This window comes from Hemicordylus capensis, chromosome 3, assembly GCF_027244095.1.
Source record: "Hemicordylus capensis ecotype Gifberg chromosome 3, rHemCap1.1.pri, whole genome shotgun sequence".
NCBI classification, from domain to species: Eukaryota; Metazoa; Chordata; class Lepidosauria; order Squamata; family Cordylidae; genus Hemicordylus; species Hemicordylus capensis.
The window spans coordinates 335,627,610-335,646,356 of record NC_069659.1 but is presented as its reverse complement, the minus strand read 5'-3'; the positions used below and the strand labels follow the sequence as shown (position 1 = coordinate 335,646,356).

General features: G+C 47.6%; 2 protein-coding genes across 9 annotated transcripts in view; one reads left to right on the top strand and one right to left on the bottom strand.

The window, feature by feature from the left end:
• The window catches only part of LRRC31 (leucine rich repeat containing 31), a 20,930-nt gene extending 13,923 nt beyond the window's left edge, over nucleotides 1-7,007 (top strand). Inside the window, exons 8-9 of the mRNA XM_053309015.1 lie at nucleotides 3,163-3,330; nucleotides 5,410-7,007. Of these exons, the coding sequence (XP_053164990.1) occupies nucleotides 3,163-3,330; nucleotides 5,410-5,741 (500 nt within the window). The 3' untranslated portion in view covers nucleotides 5,742-7,007. The remainder of the gene's footprint in view (nucleotides 1-3,162; nucleotides 3,331-5,409) is intronic.
• LRRIQ4 (leucine rich repeats and IQ motif containing 4) overlaps nucleotides 5,257-18,747 on the bottom strand; it is a 20,210-nt gene continuing 6,719 nt past the window's right edge. For 7 of the 8 annotated variants that reach the window (XM_053308004.1, XM_053308007.1, XM_053308006.1 and 4 more), the window contains 5 exons: nucleotides 15,820-16,984; nucleotides 12,526-12,699; nucleotides 11,264-11,402; nucleotides 9,002-9,198; nucleotides 5,258-6,655 (listed from right to left, as the gene is read on the bottom strand). In XM_053308004.1, coding sequence (XP_053163979.1) covers nucleotides 6,473-6,655; nucleotides 9,002-9,198; nucleotides 11,264-11,402; nucleotides 12,526-12,699; nucleotides 15,820-16,984 — 1,858 coding nt within the window. In that variant the 3' untranslated portion in view covers nucleotides 5,258-6,472. Of the gene's footprint in view, nucleotides 6,656-9,001; nucleotides 9,199-11,263; nucleotides 11,403-12,525; nucleotides 12,700-15,819; nucleotides 16,985-18,747 lie in introns of all 8 variants that reach the window. The other variant, XM_053308003.1, reaches the window with a different exon arrangement.

The following is an 18,747-nucleotide window of genomic DNA, read 5'->3' as shown; positions in this document are numbered from 1 at the left end:
GCCATGCCTCCTGCATCTGACATCAGACGCAGGGGGCATGGTTTCACTCACAAATGGGGCCACGTGCCCCATTTGCGAGGAAATTCCAGCCAGCGCCATGTTCGCAGCATGGCCGGGAGCAGCTTTCCCTGCTTTAAAAGGCTGTGCGCCTCCGTTTTTGAGAAGCCTGACCAGGAATGCATCTCCCAGGAATGCATCTCCCGGGAATGCATCTCCTGGGAAATGCTGCTCCTGGGAATTTTCTCACAAATGGGATGTGTGTCCCCATTTGCAAGCAAAACCACACCACCTGCATCTGACGTCAGATGCAGGGGGCATGGCTGGGGCACAAGGCACGACCCCCGAGGGTGGCGGCCCAGGTTCTTTGAACCCATTCACACAATGGTGGCTCCGTCCCTGCCATGGTTTCCCACTAGAAGCATGAGTCTGGGAAAACTGTAGGCTGTATGCAAGTCAAGAGTGAAAGCTTCCACTTTTGGTTTGAAGTAGACCACAGTTCTCGATTACATGTGAATCTGGGGAACTCTGATTTGGTTTACTCAAATCATATTTAGGTAACAAACCAGGATCTGAATCCACTGTCTGATCGCCGTGTTCATAGCTTAACATGGAACTGTAGTTGACTTCAAACAGAAAGTGGAAGCTTTCATTCTTCTCCTCTTGCACATGAAAGAAAAGGACAAGAGTGAGGGGAGGAGTATGCAAGCCTGCATATTTCCCAGGCTCATTCCTGTTGCAAGAAGTCATGTTTTCCTATGATGTATGAATCTACCTATTTGTTGTGCTCTAATCTCTTAGCCCTTTCACTAGATTCTAATGAAATTGGCAACTTCTTTTGCTTTATTTAACTGTTCTTAAACGCTGTTTTATCCTTTTAAAACAAAGTGAGCTCTTATTTAAGACATAATGAGAGCCAGCATGGTATAGTGGTTAGAGTGCTGGACTAGGACCGGGGAGACCCAAATTCAAATCCTCATCCAGCCATGAAACTAGCTGGGTGACTCTGGGTCAGTCACTTCTCTCTCAGCCTAACCTACTTCACAGGGTTGTTGTGAGGAGAAACTTAAGTATGTAGTACACCGCTCTGGGCTCCTTGGAGGAAGAGCGGGATATAAAATGTTAATAATAATAATAATAATAATAATAATAATAATAATAATAATAATAGTGTAGTTTAATGATTCCTAAATTAGTAAAAACATTCTTCATTGTCAGGAGCTATTTTAACTTGGTTCTAAATACACAATATGATCTTCCCATTATACAAGCTATACAAACTAGAAGATTTTTGCCACATCAAAGCAATTTTATTTTTAGATTTGTAGTGGTATGGAGAGAATCTACTAGACTTCTGCATGGAGACAACTGCCTCAAATGCAATATAAAATGATATTCACGCTGTGGCTGTTTTCTTATGCACTTTCTCTTTTAAAAACTGACTTGGAAACAAAATGTGCTACTGTTATCTATTGATGTTATTATTAGATTTCTACCGTTGTAAACAATAGTTGGGACTGCTGTGGACGTTGCAGGGTCACCTTGAGAAGGAAGAGTTAATGATCCAGCCAAAGTTTGCCATTTTGGGGTTCCATCTTTCAGTGGAAGAGAGCTGAGCATGTGCTTAAGGCTGAAATGCCATACATGGGAGTCAGTCTCATAGAACACAATGGCGGCCATCCAGCAAAGCTGTGCTCGTACAAGAAGATCACATAGCTAAGTCATGGGGATTTTCAGAATGGTGCTTTTGCATCCAAAGGTTCACTGGCAAACATACGCGGCATGCCACAGGTTGCACACCACGTTGTGCTAGTGCAAGCATGTCTGTGTTAGTGCACCACTAGTGTGGAATGCAAGCTTCAGACTTAGCCCAAACTAGCTAGTACAACAGCCTGCCTTGCACCAATGCAACACAGTTGCACAAGCACGTCGTTAGTCGGTCTGCATGCCCACCAGTAGGGCAGCTCCAGGTAAACATGCTGATTTGGGCTGCACATCTCTCAAGGGACGCAAAGGAAAACCGATTGATATAGGACACAACTCATTCACCAGGGAGTTCCCTTTCACAAGCAGTAGTGTTCCTACTCGGTTCTCGTCATTAATTTCAGTCAAACATTTCCAGGCTAACTTACTTGTTCTCGTGGGAATAAATGCCAGCCATTAACTTAAACAGGAGAAAGTAAAGGAGTGATTTAGGGAGACCAGAGGGGTGGGAAAGAAGTCTCTCCTCTGTCCTGAATGAGGCCAGCCACTGGAGATCAAACCTACTCCTTCTATTTACATAATTACAGGTTTTGTTTCTTGGTAACATGAAAGTGTGATGAAATGCTGGAAGTGGGGGGTGGGGCAAAATTGGGAACTGCTAACTGGGCAAGAAGCACCTTCTAAAAGTGGTGGCTCTCTTATATTTAGCAGCAAGAGGCCAATTGCCACAATTTAGCCCAGCATGGCATCTCTCCAGTGGCTGTTGCAGGTGTCTTTTGTGTGGGGGTGGCAGTGTTCCCTCTAGCAGGGATTCCCAGATGTTGTTGACTACAACTCCCAGAATCCCCAGCTGCAATAGCCTTTGCTTGGGGGTTATGTGAGTTGTAGTCCACAACATCTGAAAATCTTTGTTAGAGGGAACATTGGTGGGTGGGTATTATTATTATTATTATTTATATCCCGCTCTTCCTCCAAGGAGCCCAGAGCAGTGTACTATATACTTAAGTTTGTCTTTCACAACAACCCTGTGAAGTAAGTTAGTCTGAGAGAAAAGTGACTAGCCCAGAGTCACCCAGCAAGTCTCATGGTTGAATGGGGATTTGAACTCAGGTCTCCCCAGTCCTAGTCCAGCACTCTAACCACTACACCACGCTCACTCTCTCTGGTATCTGGTATGTATGTGTGAGTATTTATTTATTTAGATTGTGAGCCCTTCTGGGATAGGGAACAATTTTCTCATATCTTTTGCTATGTTAACCACTTTGAGAATGTTTTTGATGTCAAGTGGTGTGATATATAGTCAATAATTGTATATACTGCATAGATAGATAGATAGATAGATAGATAGATAGATAGATAGATAGATAGATAGATAATGGAGTTGTATGCACAGGGTTGTATGTCTCTGGAGCAGGCCTAGTTATTTCAGTCATCACAAGATGCTGTTGTTAATCTTTTCAGCCGAAGCTGCCCTTCACCTTCCTGAACTGGAGATATTAGACCTTTCTTGGAATAAATGCGTTGGCGGGAACCTAAAGCTGATTTTGAAAGCGCTAAACCTTGGAGCTGAGATCCAAGTGTTAAGACTGAGCAGCTGCAGCTTGATAGATGAGGATCTGGCATGCTTTGGTTGGTATAAAACTGTGCTTCCTTTCTTTTAGACCACAGTAGATTGTTGACTTGGACACAATAGAATTTGACACAAATGCATCTGGCAAGTCGTATATTTTCAGATAGGATATTTCACCCTGCAAAGACCTATTTGGTTTAGTTGGAACCAAAAGGAAGAGGATATTTGAAATGCAAGGGAGGAAATGTGAAAATAACCCTATTTGAACAATGCTTATGCAAAGCCATGTTAACAATGTCAAGCAATGTTTGCCATCAACACATATTAGAAAAAGTCAGTACTGACTTTGATACTGGATTCATTGGTATAGACTAGGGATGTGCATGAAGCAGTTCGGAGGTCCGGCAGTTTGGCCAAACTGGCGGTGCGGGGGTGGGGTTACCTTTAAGGTTCGGGGAGGGTGCTCACCCCCACCGAAAGATTCCAGTGCAAGACAGACTCCCTCAGACAACTACATATTGGATGAACTGGATTTTTTCAAATTAACTAGTGATGCCTGCACTAAGCAAAAGGAAAGGGTGAAAGAGGAGCTTTTATTCTGAGTCCTTCCAGCTGTCCTTTCTCTTCTTAAGAATTGCTCAAGCAGCCCAGGCACCTGTGGTCAAGCCTGGCTTTTATCAGCTTCAGTTTGTTCACCAACTATAGCCCTATTCACATGTTATGTCCAGTACTCTAGAATATGGCCATTGCTAAGTGGTAGAGCATGTGCTTTGCATGCAGAAGGCCCCAGGTTCGATCCCTGGCATCTCCAGGTAGGTCTAGGAAAGACTCCTGCCTGAAACCTTGGCAAGCCGCTGTCAGTCAGTATATATCCGCCTGCAGTACTGAGCTAGATGGACCAATGGACTGACTCAGTATAACTTAGCTTCTCATGTTCCTATGTAGCACTCATATCATGAGTGTCCAGAGGTACAGATCTGTATGCAGGTACAGTTATTCACCCGTTACGCTGAACGTGGGTACAGCAGTACACTTCTTTTCCTTAGCATGCATTTGAGGGGCCTGTAACCAGGTTCACTTTTTAAATGAACACAGGCACAGACGCACACAAACACATGTATGAGTGTACAGACAACTATACACTCGTACCACATAGTAGGGCAGTTCACATGACCAGAAACTGGGTGGGAGACAAGTCCTACCCTGTTTCGGTAGCTGCACACGCTCCCGTTTTGTGATCGTGCATCAGATAAAAACAAGGCAGGAAGCTTGATCATCTGTCCAGCCTCAGCTGGGCAGGATGATTTCCCCCACCTATCGCATTCAGAAGCTGGGGGTGGAATCTACGTAGAGCTTGTCCTACCCAGCTGAGGCCTGACAGACGACCAAGCTCCCCACCTCCAACCTTGTTTCTTTATCTAACACACAATCACAAAATGGGAGCACACCAGCTCCTGAAACTAGCTAGGACTCCTCTCCTGGGTAGGACTTATCTCCTGCCCTGCTCTCTGAGGCTAGTCACACACATGTGCAAAACCAGGCTGAGGGAGCCCAGCCCGTTTTTCCATACACATGTGAACCTGATCCCCGCAACAACATGGCGGCAAACCCACCTGCAATGCCACCCTCTAAAATGGGGCTGAGGGAGTGAGCATTCCCTTAAGCCCATTTTTTAAAATCATGTGGCAGCCGTGGCTGCTTGCCACACTGCGGGGAGTCCAGGGAGGGGCTGCACCACACACTTCCCAGGGCCCGGACAGCACATCCCCGCCCCTGAAACCCCCTGCTGCCTGGCCAAGTGGGTAATCGTCTGGGCGCACGGGGAGTACGCCCAGCAGCACACACTGGATCGTCTGCGGGGAAGGTGTGTCTCACCCGCCTTCTCCACAGCCTGCTCCAGAGTCCTTCTCATTGGTTGTGAGAAAAGGCGCTCTGAATAGGGATTCTCCTGAGAAAAGAGTATCTGGCCACCATCTTTCCATCTCATTTATCTTTGTGATTTGTCTCCTCACAAAGTACAACCTTTTTTTTTTTTTAACTTCATACAAAACTCATTTGCAGCTTAAATGCACATGCTTTGAAACTCGCACACTTTAAAACCCAACATTACCAATCGAGTTGATGGTTGTTTCTTTCAGCCCTGGTTATCCAAGCTGGGCATCTGACTAAACTACAGAAGCTGGACCTTAGCTATAACCACCACATCTCGGACCACGGATGGGCAACGTTCTACCAAGGCCTCGTGGCCCTCGAGCAGCTTTCCGAACTGGATGTCAGTCTTCGGCCATCATTGTGCTGCGATTGTGGGGAATGGTTTAGCCAACTGTTGGCTCTCTTGCCAAAGCTACTCATGCTCACAGAGCTGGGCCTGCAAGGCTGGGTTCTCTCCAAAGACCAACAGAAAAAACTGGAAAGTATCTGCCAAAACAATGTACTAAATATTCATGTTGACTTTGGGCATGGGGCCTGAATTTCTGGACTAGCACAATGGTCACCAGCTGGTGGCTCAAGAGCTCGTGTGTGTGTGTGTGTCCCCATCAGTCTGTCACTTTGGTGCATGCCTTCTGTGTTCACCATCGCTGCTGCTGCTGCTCCTGCCACTCACTCTGTGCTCTCCATTCCCAGACAAGCCCGTTGCGCATGCGCTCCCCCATGCCCAGCCAAGCTGGCAAGCAGTGGCAGCAAACTGGCATGGCAGCAGCAGCAGAATCATCTGACCTGTAGGGTAGCAAGAGTGGCCAGCCGGCCAACCAGAAGAGAGGGGAGGGGGCAGATGAGTGAGGCAGTCCGTGTTCCAAGGACATCTTGGAACACTAGTAGTTCCGCCCCTGGCTGGCTTCTACCAGAAAGGCCGGGTGAGACCCCTGTCTGAAATCCTGAAGAGCTGCTGCCAGTCAGTGCAGACAATACTGAGCTAAATGGACCAGTGGTTGGACTCATGAAATAGCTCCATATGTTCACAGATAGGGGACACTGAAGCTCTTCTCTCTGGCTCCTGGGATTTCATTGCAAGAATGTAAGAATTGCCTGGCTGGACCACTACTCCGTCAACTAATTCTAAACATCAGAAAAGTATTTCTTGATTTGTGAACATTTTTGCACATTCTTTCTCCCCACGTTTTGTGTGTGTCTTTATTCTCCTGGCTTTTTCTTCACATCCTTTCTTAAAATGCTCCTTCATACTATAAACCAATAACATAGTTATTTCTTTTTGCCCTTCCCTTTGTCTTTGCCCTTCCCTTTGTCTTTTTTCCCTTTCCCTTTGTCTTTTTCCTTGCCCTTCTTCTCTTTCTTCTCTTTCTTGACTTTCCTTAGCATTTTTAAGATTTCAGCATAGGCTCCGATCCCCTTCCGCACCATTATGCCACGCCACCAAGCCTGGACCTGAAAAAGCCAAAAGGATGTTAAAATTGTCAAAAAAGCAGGTTTTCAAATTTCAAATGTTTGGGGCAGTGATGGATTCTACATTCTGTTGTCTTCCTAATTGGGGACAGGGTGGTGTAGGGTCAGTGATATAAAGAGGGGTGGGGGGAATTAACCCTCTGGCAGGTATACTCGCCTAAGGAGTCCTACTCTTCCTCTTTTCACATCCATTTAACATCACTCCTTTCTATCAGTGGCTCTGGCCCTTTCTTTACAGAATCCGACATTTTATTATGTAACTAGTTTTTTTTAGGCCCGTAAATTAACGAGCGCTAGGAGAGTTGTGCGCTCCACCTGTGGCCTCCGCGGCCAGGCCGGGCTGGGCCCGCCGCCGCCTCTTCCCCCTCCCCCCGCGACCCAGACTCTGGCCAGGCCGTCTGCGGCCGGGCCGGGCCCTTCGCCATCGGCCTCCGTGTTGCCGCCGGCCTCTGCTCCGCCCCCGTCCATCCCCCAGTTTCCCTGCTCCACCCCCGGTCTCCCCAACATGGCCGCCTGCTCCCTCCATGCCATGGCCGCTCTCCCCGGCCGGGTAAGGGCCCCCCGCCACCGCCGGCCTTGCCTTTCTGGGTGGGCTGCCGCTGCCTGTGGCCTCCATGGCCGGGCCTCTCCCCCCCCCGCAACCCAGTCTCTGGCCGGGCCGTCTCTGGCCGGGCCGCGGCCGGCTTCCGCGGCTGGGCCGGGCAAGAGCCCCAAATTCTCCCTCCCGCCCGGCTCCGGCAGCACCGCCAGGCCTCGGCGGCGGCTCTGCCACCACCTTGGCTGGCTTCCTTCACTGCCTCGTCCCCCCGCCCGGCTTCGGCGGCGCAGCCAGGCCTCGGCCGCGCCGCGTCCTCTGGCCGAGGTGGCAGCATTGCCACCGCCTCGGCCAGTTTCCCCCGCCGCCGCATACCCGGCTTCTTCGGGGCGGCCGCTTCTGGCTGCCCAAGATGGCCGCCGGGTGCTGGCGGTCGTGTCTCCCTTGCTCTGTTCTGGGCATGCGCTTTGCGCATGCCCAGAACAGCCCAGGGAGGCACCAAGGCTTTTATTAGAGAGGATAAAGGTACCCTTAAGCACATATAAAGTGTCTTTCTTGTTGGAAGTGAAGGTCTATACGCTGTCTCTTGTCTCAAAGACAGTGGCGGACAGACTAGTGAGTCAGAAGGCTAGAGGGTCAAGACATTGGTCATCCCTTCTCTGCTGCTCTGACACTATCCCTTTGGAATGTAGATTGCTACTCTTAGGGACTAACTTCCTTCCTTCCTGCTTTGTACTTCCTCTCTCCCTTCTTTTCCTGTTCCTTCTACCTTGCAACATGCAAGCTCCTTTCCCTGCACCATGTGTGCAGAGATGCAGAATCCATCTGCATCCAGCTAGATAGATAGATTAGAGATTCTAACTCCTCACTTTCCTATCCAGAATGGAGTTCTCTAATAAATACCATTTATATTGATTTGAAACTATGAACTGGCCGCAAGTTACTTTACTCTCAGCATACATGTATGCCTAACTAAATTCCACTGTGTTGTGCCTCTGTGCACTCTGCTATAATGATAAGGGAATTCTCCTACCAGAGAGAATTCCCAACATTTCTTTCACTAGGGAGCTACTGCAGCATGTTCCTGCACACTTAGAAGTAAAAAGCAGACCTTTTTTTCAAGGAAGATCCCACGGCTTCCATGCAGGCCTGAAACCCAGCAACCTCTCCTAAAATCTGACACTGCTCCTTTCTCCCCATTCCCTGCAAAATCAATGGCTGGCATCCAAGCCAATGCTGCGTTAGTGCAAAGATGCTGCACATGTTGTGCTAGCTAGCTCCACTGTCGGGAGCTTGCATTCCAGGGCAGTGTTGCACTGGGGCAACAGGGTGTGCTTGGGCAAAGTGGTGCCCTCACCGCTGTGAAACCTCAAGGCAAAGGTAAAGTCGTGCCGTCAAGTTGGTGTCGACTCCTGGCGACCACAGAACCATGTGGTTTTCTTTGAATACAGGCGGGGTTGACCATTGCCTCCTCCCACGCAGTATGAGATGATGCCTTTCAGCATCTTCCTATATCGCTGCTGCCCGATACAGGTGTTCCCCATAGTCTGGGAAACATACCAGCGGGGATTCGAACCAACAACCTCTGGCTTGCTAGTCAAGCCATTTCCCCGCTGTGCCTAGCAATAAAGTACCTATCAAAGCATTATCTGACATGGAGCATCTGCGAGGTTCTCCCACTATTTGAAATCCAGTGGGGTGCCCACAACTGAATGTGATACACTCATTAAATGTCCCATATAGTCTGCAACATGCTTTTAATATTCCCCGCCCACCCCCCCGATCATTTGTACCTTTATGGTCCAGGCCTTCCGTTGCCTTTGATACTGTAAGTAATCCCATATGGCCGGTAGCCCTTGACGGAACACTTCCACTGGAGGGGACATCAAAGGGTTTCCATCCAGCGAAAGAAGCTGCAGTTTCTCTAGACTGTCCAAGTGCTCTGGGACTTGAAATAGCTGATTGTTATGAAGTAGTAGTTTTTGCAGACCTAAACACACAGAAGTACAGAACTGAAATGCTCCATAACTCACATCAGTTTAATATTTATTTGCCAAGTTATACTTTTTTTAAAAAAAAAACCTGTCAAACTACCAGATTAAAACCGTAGCCTTCAAGCACAGGTTCAGTCAAGCTCCAGACTCCTTCAATGAGAGTCCCCCCACCCCAGATATAATAGCAGCCACTTAGGCCCCCAATCTGGACTGGGGCTGTAGAGAGCAAAGGGTTAAAGTCCATCTCCCACATGCTGAGCCTCCCAGATCAGGGACCTTCTACAGTTGCCATTCATATATGAAAATTGAGCACAATTTGAGACCCCAACCATGCAACAGAAATATCGAGTTTCAGGCTGCCTAGAACAGTTGTTCCCATAAGAATATATTGTGAACCAAGCAAAACACTGCAGTTGAACATTATGAACAGAAACCGCTTCCTGCTAATGGCACAGCCACATGGAATGGGAAACATCAACGTATTTGGGCTGCAGGCGTCCAGAGTTGTGTTCCCTGTCACAGGGATTCCCTGATGCTGCTGACTACAACTCCCAGCAATCCCAGCTGCAATGGCCTTTGGCTAGGGATTGTGGGGTTTGTGGCCAACAACATATAGGGATCCCTTTTACAGGGACCACTGGTCCAGGGCCCGCTAGGGTGCTCTCTCACCTCCGCAACCCAAAACCCAGCCAGTGAACAAAGCACTCACCAGCTACAAGAGGGAGATGGGCCGTAGTCCGGGCTCACTGCTGACCATACTCTCTGCATCCATGTCAGAAGCACATCAACACAAGGGATGTGGCCGGTGCTGGGCCTGGAAGCACCCCCTAGTGTGTCCTAGCCAGCAAAGGAAGGGCTTTATTAATAAACTGGGTGCTTTTTTCTCTCCCTCACTCAGTGTGGGAGAGGAAAGAACATCCCACTGGTGAACAAAGTCGTGCTGGCTGGAATTACTGACCGATCAGTAAGTGCTTCCAATCCAGGCCCAACGCCTGCCACACCCCCTGCGTTGACGTGCTTCTGATCTTGACGCAGGAAATATGACCAGTGGGAGAGGCCACCGAGAGCCTACTCAGACCCCCGTTTCCTCCCATTGGTTGACAAGAAGGCAGCAGTGAGAGAGATTGTTGGCCCACTCTGGCAGCATCCTACCCCTCAGGCAAAACGCCTCTGGCCTATGTCACCTCAGAAGGCTGGCCTCTACAGTCCTGCAAGGTTAGGCATGAAGCAGGAGTTGAGCTACTGTTGGAAGAAAGGGGGAACACATCCCTTTCTAGTCAACTAGTTCCCTTCTGCTCCAGCCCCATAGATAAGGAGAGAAGTTAGGGGGAAGAGAGAAGGCATGAGTTGCTGGGGTTCTCTGTGTCTGATCGCGATGGTAATGGTGAAGGAGGTACTGCCCATTACAAATTGGACAGGAAGTGCAGCTCAGGCATTTAAATGAGGTGGTAGAAGTTCACTGGTAGTGCAAGCAGAAGGTTCCAGGTTTACTCCTTGGCATCTCCATGTAAGGCAGGGAAAGACCCTTGTGAACCCCTTGGAGAACTGCTGCCAGTTCGTGCAGACAATACTTAGCCAGACAGGCAAATAGCCTGACTCAGCAGGACAGCTTCCAATGTTCCAATTTAAAGTCAGGAAATGTTGGCCTAGAATTATGACATTGGGGATCTTGTGTATGCAAACATGTGCTCTACCACTGAGCTCTGGTTGCTCCCCTAAAGATAAACTTGCTAGTATGTGACCAATAGCGGGAGATTTTAGGAGGCAAGGTGAGGCTGAGGAAGATTCCCAGAAGTGAAAGAGTAGGGAATCAGTGTTCTGTGCTAATGATGTCTTGCCCTTCTCCATGAAATGGCCTAATTATTCAATTAGTCCACATCATGGTTTAAAAAATGGCAGAATTTATACAGGTCACAGAATTCAGCTTTGCAGAGAACCAAAACGGGAAGCTGAGGACTGTTACAGCAAGCTGAGAAGAGGTTTCCTTGGCGAAAAGGTCAATGGGGAAGAATTCTGCCTATCTGCAAGCCCTCCATTTATTTTGTTTGTTTGTTTGTTTACCTTGTATTTGGCATATGGAGTCAGGCAGCTCGATAAGAAAATTGTTGTGACAGTCAAGTATTTCCAGGTTATTCAGAAGGCCTATGGTTGCTGGAAGAGACTCCAAATAGTTGTTCTCGAGGTACAGCTCTTTCAAGTTCTGGAAGAAAAACAGGTGTGTGTGTGTGTGTGTGTGTGTACACACACATTTGTCATTGGCAAATATGTACATCATAATAAAGAAATGGGCTACCACATATTCTTCATCTCCATGATAGCCCCTTTTGAGATGCACCAGGATTCTCTCTTGCCTTTTGAAGAGAGAGAGAGAGAGAGAGAGAGAGAGAGAGAGAGAGAGAGAGAGAGAGAGAGAGAGAGAGAGGCAGGCTATTCACACACACAGAGGAAATTGGGCTAAGGGAGCCCAACCTGGTTTCCTCCATGCAGCTCCCGGCAGTTAGCCCGCTTAATTGTGCCCCCCGCCGCATGAGGTTAGCAGAGCGAGCGTTCCACCAACCCTTTAGTTGATCGTGAGTTGCCACAGCACAGCTCCCTGGTGACTCACGAGTAGATGCCAGACCGGGAGGCCACAGCAAGCCTCCCAACCTCGGGGGTCTCTCCCCAGAATGCCCCGTGCACTCACACGGGGCATCCTGGAACTTCTATGGGCTGGGCAGCCCCCAATCCCCTCCACCCCTACCAGCTCCGTGACAGAGCCAGTAGTTATGTGGGCAGCCGATCTGGCTGCCTAGGGAGGGCTAGCCGCTTGTGTGCAGGGAGAGTGGGCTTGACCCACTCTCCCTGCCATACCCTATTAGGCGCTACACACCAATCGTGTGCAGAGCCTCAGAGATAGGTAAACGCTATTTTCCGTCATTTCCGATAATCAGAGGATCTTGGGCTACTTGTGTACAAAACCTCAGCTATGAGAGTGACTTCATATTTCAAGGTAAAGTCCAGATCTCCCATTTTGAAGTGAAGAAGTACACATTTTTCCAATTTTAATTTATTTCCACATAATTATAATTCCTTGGACAGAATGTGTACCTAATTTCATGGCCCTATGTGAATCAGAATGTATCCTAACAATTTGATACCCCTATCAGTCAGTATGTGTGGCTCAAGCATCCTATTCATTGCAATATAAAAAACAGAATTATGCTAGATAATAAGTACTCCTCTCTCTCTCTCATATGCACGCGCACACACACATACTTCTTTGGGTCACCGGCGGTGGTGGAGGGGGATTATTGCAGATGTTCATTCGATACTCATTTTCTTACCTGTAACTTACTGATGTCTTCTGGTACATTTGCAAGTTGGTACCCTTTATCTTGCCCCAAGTACAATTTCTCTAGTGATGTAATAAGAAATATTTCCTCAGGAAAATTAAAGAACTTGTTGCCAGTCAGACTGAGGCATTTTAGCTGAGAAAGTCTGGACACTTCTGGGGGTATCTTGACAGTTTCCCAAAATAGTAATAAAATTAAAACAAACAAACAACCATATTAGTCAATTTGCAACAAGTAACAGAAGCATGTACTAACAGTTATCTGCCCACAGCAGCACCTCCCTTTCACACATCCCAAACCACTTTTGGGACTATCTTCTAGGTATTCCAGAGGGATGTTTTTTGAGTAATGGAAAAATGCAGCCCCTCCCATCCAGGCAGAGTTGCAAATGCCATAAGAAATTCCCTTAGAAGTTCTGGCCAGCCACTTCCTCTTCTCCCTACCAACCATCAGTCTGATGTGTGGCCAACATGCCCAGCTGTGGTGGCACCAGAAAAATATATGGGGGCCTATAAAAGGAGAAAGTGCATTTCTGAGGTGGTGGAGGGTGAGCTTTGTCCCACATGCAGGGGCGTAACTATAACAGGGCAAGGGGAGACAGTTGCCTGGGGGCCCACTGCCTTGGAGCCCCCCCCAGAGGCAAGTCACATGACTGACTCCCCCAGCCACGAACCCGTCCGGGCTTCCTTCAGTTGTATTCATCCTCCAAAACTGATGTGAGTGTTACAACCTGGAGCTACCAGAACAGCATGTCATTCTCTAGTACCACTAAATGACTTGCATTGTCCACAATTTGCAAAAGCTTTTTAAAAATAATTTAGAATGATGTTCTATTGTGGCACATAGGGGTAGGGGTGTGTGTGTGTGTGTGTGCGTGTGCGTGTGTGTGTGTGAATTTTACTATGCTTTTTGTTACCACTATTTAGCCTCATTTAAGGTTTCTTTACTTTATGAGCTGAGCTTCAGTGTGTGTGTGTGGGGGGGGGGCATTTTACAATCTTGTCTCTGGGCCCACTCCACCCTTGCTACGCCCCTGCCCACATGTTAGATTTCTAAAAGAGAAATAATGGTATATTTCTCATTAACACCTCACATCCTAAATGCATTTTCTCCTAAGTGAGTCCTATTTGTTTTCATGGAGTTAACTTTCAAGTAAGCATGCTTAGGATTGCAGTTGTATCTTAATTTCCAGTTTATAATTCAGCAATGGGTCTAGGAATAAAGTAGGTGACAGGTGGGGTAAGCTACATGTCTGGGGGGGGGGGGGGCGCTTTCCCTACTTACCCCCTCTGGTGCCCAGTTGTTACTGATCAGGAGAGACTTGTGCCATCCCCTCCCAAAGGAGGTATCATACGGTTCCCTCCTCTCCAGTGCCTTCCCCCAAGTACACAGGGGGGCTATCCTGGGCTAAAGGAGCCCAGCCCAGTTTCCCACCATTGTGAGAACCACTGGGCTTGCCGGCAAGCCGGTGGTTCTCTGGTGGCTAGCCCACCAAGAAGCCCTCCCCTTAACCCAGGTTAGTGGAGTGAGCGCTCCGCTAACCTGGGTTTTCTGGTTGTGTGCTGTGCACAGCCAGTCCTCACTAGGAGACCCCGCTGGAAGGCTGAAACAACCCTCCCAGTCACAGGGGTCTCCCCAGGAGGCCCCGCGCACTCGCACCCCAACCGGCTCAGTGACGGAGCCGGTAATCATGTGGACGGCTCAGCGATCATCTGTGGGGAGGGGTAAGTTAACCCACTCTCTCCGCAGACCTGCCGGAAGCTCTTCTCACCAATCGTGATAAGAGCTTCAGGCTCTTGCCTCAATGGGCTGCCTTCCTGCTGAGACCGGGAGAAGAGTGGATTTCTGGATACCTCAAGATGAGGTATGGAAGGGCCTCCTTGGAGCAGTAACAACTGCATACATTGCTGAGCACTAAGCTCGGCTGTAGGATGCCTGACTGAGGGCCAGAAATGGCTTGGGTTGGTAGGGGTTCAACCAGGTGAATAGTTAGGGGAGAGTGGGCTTGTGTTTGCCCCTCTCTCTGGAAGCCCTTCGCATGCACCAGCCCACACCCCTTGCATGTGATGTCACACACAGAGAGCATGGCCAGCACCTGCAAGGGCCCACATAGTCCTATAGAGAGCTTCATTGTTGGCTGGGTGTTTTCTTTGTTTGCTCCCTTGAAGGAGAGAATGAAGAAAACACCCAGCCATCAACAAAGCTGACTGGGAATGTGGCTGGCCAGAGCTGAAGGGAGGGGCAAGCCAGGCAGCTTTCAGGAGCTGGACAGCTCAAAGTTCTTTAAACCCACCCACACACACACCCAATTATAGCTCCACTCCTGTGCTAACAGTCTGCAAAGAAACATAAGACAGACACCAGCAACAGCCACTGGAGGGATGCTGTGCTGGGATAGGATAGGCCCAGTTGCCCTCCCCCTGATAAATAGAAGAGTATCACCACTTTTAAAAGGTGCCTCTTTGCTCAGTTAACAGGTGACATAGAAAAGCATTTGTGTATATTCACCCCTTGCTGCATCTTAGGCCCTGTTGGACATACTGTACTGGATGGACCTTTGGCCTGACCCACGCAAGACAGCTCAGAACCATTTTACACAATGAGGGTAGTAGGCCAGTGACTCTAAATGTGGGTCTGCTCCAGTCAAGTGTGAACAGGAGGTTAAAGTTGGGGAAAGTGCATGTAGGTGGGGAATGCTAAATTTCCCCCGTCCATCATTTCTTCCCTTGTACTGCATTCCCCCCCAAGGCATTGGTCCCCAGCTCTTCTTCCAGCTCCCCAGGCACTTTCAGAGGCAGCAAAGGCTGGTTTTGAAAGATGGCTGGTCCTCACTAGGGGCGTGGGGCAAGGCAGCATTTTGCCCCTCACCTTGGGTGGTGCAGTACTTTGACTAGGGCCCCTGCCCCTCTCAGCCAGTCCCCAATACTGGAAGTGTGGAAGGCTGGAGAAAGGCAGCTGGTGCAGGGGTGACCTGGGAGGGCAGTGGTGGACAGAGAGGGCTCTTTTTGTGCTTTAAACTACACTGCCAGTCTCACTTTACTCATGACAGCAGCAGACCTATACTTATAATAGTCTGCTGCTTAAAATGTTGTTTTAAATTGTGTCTATTGCCTAGAGGTACACATATCAGGTAGTATATGAATATTATAAATGAATGAATGAATGAATGAATGAATGATCATGGCTCTGTTGCAATCATACTCTTGTTTCCCCCCCTTGTTTAGGTAGATTTTAATTTAATTTAATTTAATTTAAATTCATCCTGGTTACACTACTGATCCATACCTCAAATATCTGATTGTCATCCATTGACAATATCTCCAGATTTTCCATCGCACAAATCTCTCTTGGCAACTCCTCCAGGAGATTTTCACTTAGGTCTAATATCTTTATATTGGTCAGCTTGGCAAAAGAAGGATGTACCAACTGCAGTGTACAGTTTTTCATGTAAACCACAATAAGCGACTTCCAGCGACGAATCTGGCGTGGAAATTTTGCCAGGGCATTCCCAGACAATGCAAATTCCTTCATTTCTATCAGTTCCTTTAAACTTCGAGGGAGTTTATATAGAAGATTGCTGGACAAATCAAGTATAGTTAGTTTTACACACATACTCAGTGTATCAGGCACTGACGTCAGCTTGTTAAAGCCAACAAAGAACTGGGTTAGATTTGCCAGGGAGCAAATCTCATCAGGTATGAGACTCAGACTATTTTTCTCCAGGTCTATTATCTCCAGATTACTAAGTTGGCAAAGTTCTGGGGGAAAGTTTTCAAACTTGTTCTTCTGTAAATAAATCTCTTTAAGTTTGGTCAAATTGACTATTTCTTTGGGAAGGCAACTTAGATTGTTTGTAGAGAGTCCAAGTAGCTCCAAATGATGAAGATGTTTGCAGATTTCCACTGGAAATTCATCTAGGTTTACATCATATAACCTGAGCCGATGAAGCGCCCTCAATTTACTGATGATATCCAGTGAACTGGGTAAGAGTGGATTACTGCTTAAATCCAAGCTCTCGAGGGACTTCAGTTCTCCAAATTCATCACAGATGTCTTGAATATTGTTCTTATTTAGATAAAGAACTTTCACACGTTTAAGTCGATAGATACTTCCTGGGATGCTCTCAATCATATTTCTCTCCAGATGCAATTCCTCCAGGTCTTCCAATTCAAAAACTTGCCATGGAATAGTAGCTTGTTTCTTGTTGGCTAAATCAAGAAAAAATATTCGGTCTGTGATCTGCACTGGCACAAGAACTTCCTCTGTTTTTTCTTTCTCAGCTACCTCCTCACTTTCATCTATTACCTTTTCAACTTCGGCTACTAGCTCTTCCTGTGACAGCGGCCCATTGCCATTTCCAAGAGGGGTGGCCTCTGCTTCAGAGCAGTAGACATTTGTTTTGCTGGCATGAGACCTCCGAGGGATATCAAGTTGATCGACCATTGTTTGCCTTGTTTTTGAGTACAAAAAAGGAAGAAGAAATAATTTAGGGAATTGAGCAGCTATTCCTTAAAAGAAACAAAATTAGCGTAATGATTATGAACCTGTCCATTAAGTCTGTGCTTTTGACTTCTCTGAATGCAAATGAAGTGCATGGTTGTGTTGGTGCCGTGTGGAGATGGCCACTTGCAACATGGCTGTCTCGACACAGTACTGTGCACTTCTGATGTGAGAGGGCTCCATTATGAGAAGCAGAGTCCTGTACCATCCTGGCAGTGACTAGAACATCCTGGCAGTGACTAGAACACTACCATCCTGGCAGTGACTAGAACATGGGGTGCAGCAGGAGGTGTATTTATTTATTTATTTTACATTTTATATCCCGCTCTTCCTCTTGGGAGCCCAGAGCGGTGCACTACATTCTTAAGTTTCTCCTCACAACAACCCTGTGAAGTAGGTTAGGCTGAGAGAGAAGTGACTGGCCCAGAGTCACCCAGCAAGTCTCATGGCTGAATAGGAATTTGAACTCAGGTCTTCCTGGTCCTAGTCCAGCACTCTAACCACTACACCACGCAGGGAGGAGAGCTGGTCTTGTGGTAGCAAGCATGACTTGTCCCCATAGCTAAGCAGGGTCTGCCCTGGTTGCATATGAATGGGAGACTTGATGTGTGAGCACTGCAAGATATTCCCCTCTTGGGATGAAGCCGCTCTGGGAAGAGCAGAAGGTTTCAAGTTCCCTCCCTGGCTTCTCCAAGATAGGGCTGAGAGAGATTCCTGCCTGCAACTTTGGAGAAGCTGCTGCCAGTCTGTGAAGACAATACTGAGCTAGATAGACCAATGGTCTGACTCAGTATATGGCAGCTTCCTATGTTCCTATGGAGCAATGCAGGGTTAGGGCTAGTTTCTCTGAGCACCTTTCCCCCAGGGAACTTCCAGTCTTATTGACTATGCCCTGTGAGTTGACAGGAGAGAACCTGCTTTCAGAACCTTTGATTGAGCACTCTGTGGCTGCAAAGTGTACTGTATATGCTCTGTGCTTCTTCGGGGTGGTTTCTGCTTGTGGCGAAGGCCCAGCAAGTCAGAGAAATGTTGAAAAGTCGGTGAGAGTTGGGGAAGATTAAGATAGCACAGTTTAGGAAAATAATGTATGTTGGCAACATGAGCTAGGTGGAGGGGAGTTTCTGAGGGTGTGAGGCAAGAGAGCTCCAATGGTGGTTCAGTAGCATGTTGAGGGAGGAGCCAACGGACTGGGAGATTGCCATGCTGTGTGAGTTGGGGCCAGGGAAACAGCTCTCAAATGGAGAGGCACTGCTGTGGGTGGGAGCAGATGGCAGGCAGTGCACAAGGGGATTCAACACTTTGTAATTTTTCTCCTGTAATGTTAATATTGGTTTCAGTTTGTGCTTAAATCCATTATCAGAAGAAACCAGATGAATGAACTGCTACAGAGAATGTCAAAAATATATGATACACAGGTAATAAACAATGCAAATATACAACTTTCAAATAATCCCAACAAAATACCTGATGGAATACAATTCAAAATATACAGAGGAAAGAGAAATATAAAATTGTATATTTGCATTGTTTATTACCTGTGTATCATATATTTTTGACATTCTCTGTAGCAGTTCATTCATCTGGTTTCTTCTGATAATGGATTTAAGCACAACAGAGGCTTTTCTCACATGCAGCCTAACCCAGGCTAGGGAAGCTCAGCCTTGGTTAGGCTGCAAGTGAGAACCGCTGGGATTGGGCCCAATCCTGGGGGGG